The 4,745-nt window shown below is 41.3% G+C and overlaps 1 protein-coding gene across 2 annotated transcripts in view; it reads right to left on the bottom strand.

Annotated features, from left to right (window-relative positions):
* LOC118936346 (deoxyribose-phosphate aldolase-like) overlaps positions 1 to 2,828 on the bottom strand; it is a 14,002-nt gene extending 11,174 nt beyond the window's left edge. For both annotated transcript variants that reach the window (XM_036956684.1, XM_036956685.1), the window contains exons 1-3: positions 2,657 to 2,828; positions 1,849 to 1,946; positions 1 to 84 (exon numbers count right to left, since the gene is read on the bottom strand). The exon at positions 1 to 84 is cut by the window's left edge and continues 64 nt beyond it. In XM_036956684.1, coding sequence (XP_036812579.1) covers positions 1 to 84; positions 1,849 to 1,946; positions 2,657 to 2,687 — 213 coding nt within the window. In that variant the 5' untranslated portion in view covers positions 2,688 to 2,828. The remainder of the gene's footprint in view (positions 85 to 1,848; positions 1,947 to 2,656) is intronic.
* Positions 2,829 to 4,745: the final 1,917 nt, after the last annotated feature.

Below are 4,745 nucleotides of genomic sequence, written 5' to 3'. Positions count from 1 at the left end.
CAGCCGGTGGACGTTGCCGGGCGTGTCGTCACCGGCCAGGGTCGTCAGGTCAATACAGGTCACCGCCCGCAGCAGCCACGCCGCCTGGAGACAAACAGAGAGCATTGTGGGTAATATTGTAACACAGAGCCAGATGTCAACTCATACCGGGGTGTTTAATTAACTGTTTGTTCTCAATACAAGGGGTTGGTGTGGACACCACTTCAACACTAGATAACACACAAAACCAGACATACTGCATATCCTTATTCTAATAGGATACAAACTGAGAATACTGCATATCCTTATTCTAATAGTAGGATGAATACTGCATATCCTTATTCTAATAGGATACAAACTGAGAATACTGCATATCCTTATTCTAATAGTAGGATGAATACTGCATATCCTTATTCTAATAGTAGGATGAATACTGCATATCCTTATTCTAATAGTAGGATGAATACTGCATATCCTTATTCTAATAGTAGGATACAAACTGAGAATACTGCATATCCTTATTCTAATAGGATACAAACTGAGAATACTGCATATCCTTATTCTAATAGTAGGATGAATACTGCATATCCTTATTCTAATAGTAGGATGAATACTGCATATCCTTATTCTAATAGTAGGATGAATACTGCATATCCTTATTCTAATAGTAGGATGAATACTGCATATCCTTATTCTAATAGTAGGATGAATACTGCATATCCTTATTCTAATAGTAGGATGAATACTGCATATCCTTATTCTAATAATAGGATACAAACTGAGAATACTGCATATCCTTATTCTAATAGGATACAAACTGAGAATACTGCATATCCTTATTCTAATAGTAGGATACAAACTGAGAATACTGCATATCCTTATTCTAATAGGATACAAACTGAGAATACTGCATATCCTTATTCTAATAGTAGGATACAAACTGAGAATACTGCATATCCTTATTCTAATAGTAGGATACAAACTGAGAATACTGCATATCCTTATTCTAATAGTAGGATACAAACTGAGAATATTGCATATCCTTATTCTAATAGTAGGATACAAACTGAGAATACTGCATATCCTTATTCTAATAGTAGGATACAAACTGAGAATACTGCATATCCTTATTCTAATAGTAGGATACAAACTGAGAATACTGCATATCCTTATTCTAATAGTAGGATACAAACTGAGAATACTGCATATCCTTATTCTAATAGTAGGATACAAACTGAGAATACTGCATATCCTTATTCTAATAGTAGGATACAAACTGAGAATATTGCATATCCTTATTCTAATAGTAGGATACAAACTGAGAATACTGCATATCCTTATTCTAATAGTAGGATACAAACTGAGAATACTGCATATCCTTATTCTAATGGTAGGATACAAACTGAGAATACTGCATATCCTTATTCTAATAGTAGGATACAAACTGAGAATACTGCATATCCTTATTCTAATAGTAGGATACAAACTGAGAATACTGCATATCCTTATTCTAATAGTAGGATACAAACTGAGAATACTGCATATCCTTATTCTAATAGTAGGATACAAACTGAGAATACTGCATATCCTTATTCTAATAGTAGGATACAAACTGAGCATCACTTCATCTTGTGTCTTATGAGACGTATAGGAAAACATTGGAGATGAAGGTATTACACACACACACACACACAAGCTAACCCCCAAAGCTAAACCTCAAAAGCTAAACCCCAAAGCTAAACCCCAAAAGCTAAACCCCAAAAGCTAAACCCCAAAAGCTAAACCCCAAAAGCTAAACCCCAAAAGCTAAACCTCAAAAGCTAAACCCCAAAAGCTAAACCCCAAAGCTAAACCCAAAGCTCCTCCTACCTGCCACTGTTTCTTGTTCTTATTGCGTCCTTGGATCTGCTGAGCTCTCTTCAGCACGGCCTGGGTGTTCACCCGCACCTTGGACACCCATTCCAGGTCTGACACACACACACACACAATAAATATGGAAGGTTGATAAGAAACACGTCAGTTGGTATGTGGTCGCTGTCCACAACGCTTCCATATAAGTGTATATATACGTAGGCCTATTTCTCACCGAATCCACTATTCTGTTCAGATATCTACTGAATATCATGTAGGCTTACAGCAGTTAACAACCGATGGTTAGGCCTGCATCGAAATGTTGTCCGGGATCTTAGTGCAGTCAGACCACCAGAGATCACTGATAGTCACGTGATTCCCCCTGGCTGCACTGAGTGTCGTGTGTAACATATTATCCAGGACATCATGAGTCAAGACCACCAACATTCAGTAATTCAGCACGTAACGTTAACTAGCTACGATCTTTACGGTGTTCACTAGACACGATACAAAGTATCTCTGGTCTCTGCATGTTACTTAACTAACATCACGTTGACAGGCAACATGTGCAGTGATTGTAATACATGAGAGCGGTAACCTTAGCTCTTACATGCATTTGTTAGAAACCAAACTCTTCCTGTTAGGCCTAAGTGTCACAGTCAAAACATTGATATTCAAAAATGTCCTAAACATAAAACACTACGGTAGTAGCTAGAGTTGATACTAGCTAGCTGCACATGCTAACACAATCGATAGCTATTTCGCTGGATTTTACTAATGTTTCAGGGTAAACATGTATTTCCCACAATAAAGAAGCGAGTCTTACCAAGGGGCATGCCCGGGTTTCTTGCAGACATGATTAACGACGATTTAACGACCAAACGGAGTTATTTTTTTCATCAGATTCACCTAGCAAGCTAATTAGCTCCTAGCAGAGTTGACAGTCCGTGGACCTCTTCCTGAATGTATAGTTACCGCCCCCCTCAATCCACCAATCACGGTTCAGCTCGAAATGGCGTCATAAGATGTGCGTTTGAAGGAACCTCATCAATTAAAAAAAGATGAGTGACATATTTTCAATTATAATATTATTTTTTTCATAAGAATTTATTGTTCTGTATTTATTGTGTCAATAATAAATCTACTGTGTCAATTTCAATTTATTGTGTCAATATTCAAAAATCAAAGCAATCGATTTAACCAGGCTATTTCTTCTTCATGTAAGATCTCCAAATGCTGTACACATTTATTGCAAGACTCACTAACCACCTTTGTTGTTGTTCCTGCCAGGACGGGACATCCTTCAACCGTTGCCAAAGCCAGAACATGACCAGAATACTATGCAACAAGCTGAGACTTTTTACCACACTGACCAAAACCATGCATTTTACCTTTATTTAACTAGGCAAGTCAGTTAAGAACAAATTCTTATTTTCAATGACAATGAAGAACAGTGGGTTGTTCAGGGACAGAACGACAGATTTGTACCTTGTCATCTCGGGGGTTTGAACTTGCAACCTTCCGGTCACTAGTCCAACGCTCTAACCACTAGGCTACCCTGCCGCCCCTACACTCTAACCACTAGGCTACCCTGCCGCCCCTACACTCTAACCACTAGGCTACCCTGCCGTCCCTACACTCTAACCACTAGGCTACCCTGCCGCCCCTACACTCTAACCACTAGGCTACCCTGCCGTCCCTACACTCTACCCACTAGGCTACCCTGCCGCCTCTACACTCTAACCACTAGGCTACCCTACCACCTCTACACTCTAACCACTAGGCTACCTGCCACCTCTACACTCTAACCACTAGGCTACCCTGCCGCCTCTACACTCTAACCACTAGGCTACCCTGCCGCCTCTACACTCTAACCACTAGGCTACCCTGCCGCCTCTACACTCTAACCACTAGGCTACCCTGCCGCCTCTACACTCTAACCACTAGGCTACCCTGCCACCCCTACGCTCTAACCACTAGGCTACCCTGCCGCCTCTACACTCTAACCACTAGGCTACGCTGCCGCCCCTACGCTCTAGGGTGTGTGTATGTGTGCGTGTGCATGCGTGCTAGCATGTGTGTGTGTGCATACGTGCTAGCGTGTGTGTGTGTGTGTGTGTGTGTGCGTGTGCATGCGTGCTAGCATGTGTGTGTGCATGCGTGCTAGCGTGTGTGTGTGTGTGTGCGTGTGCATGCGTGCTAGCTTGTGTGTGTGTGTGTGTGTGCTAACTGTGAGTTGAGAGTGGAGTGCTGGAGTCCTGTGCTGGCCCCCAAAGCATTCCACCACCAACCCTGTTGCCATGGCACCGCCCCACAATATTATGGAGCGGCCATATGTAAGGAGCCCTTGTGATGTTTTATAGTCTTTCGTGAAAATCTATTAAATTGTATAAAGTTTCTTAGTTCCTTAGTCTCCCTATTTCTCACTGTCTGGTTCTGTTTCTGTTTATAACTGTCTGGTTCTGATTCTAACTGTCTGGTTCTGATTCTGTTTATAACTGTCTGGGTCTGGTTCTGTTTATAACTGTCTGGTTCTGATTCTAACTGTCTGGGTCTGATTCTGTTTATAACTGTCTGGGTCTGGTTCTGTTTCTAACTGTCTGGGTCTGATTCTGTTTCTAACTGTCTGGTTCTGTTTCTAACTGTCTGGGTCTGATTCTGTTTCTCACTGTCTGGTTCTGTTTCTGTTTATAACTGTCTGGGTCTGGTTCTGTTTATAACTGTCTGGTTCTGGTTCTAACTGTCTGGTTCTGATTCTAACTGTCTGGGTCTGGTTCTGTTTCTAACTGTCTGGTTCTGTTTCTAACTGTCTGGTTCTGATTCTAACTGTCTGGGTCTGGTTCTGTTTCTAACTGTCTGGTTCTGATTCTGTTTCTAACTGTCTGGTTCTGTTTCTAACTGTCTGGGTCTGGTTC

Source organism: Oncorhynchus mykiss, chromosome 21 (assembly GCF_013265735.2).
Source record: "Oncorhynchus mykiss isolate Arlee chromosome 21, USDA_OmykA_1.1, whole genome shotgun sequence".
In the NCBI taxonomy this organism is placed as follows: domain Eukaryota; kingdom Metazoa; phylum Chordata; class Actinopteri; order Salmoniformes; family Salmonidae; genus Oncorhynchus; species Oncorhynchus mykiss.
Note: the sequence above shows the minus strand (reverse complement) of the source record. Positions and strands in the feature narration are given on the sequence as shown.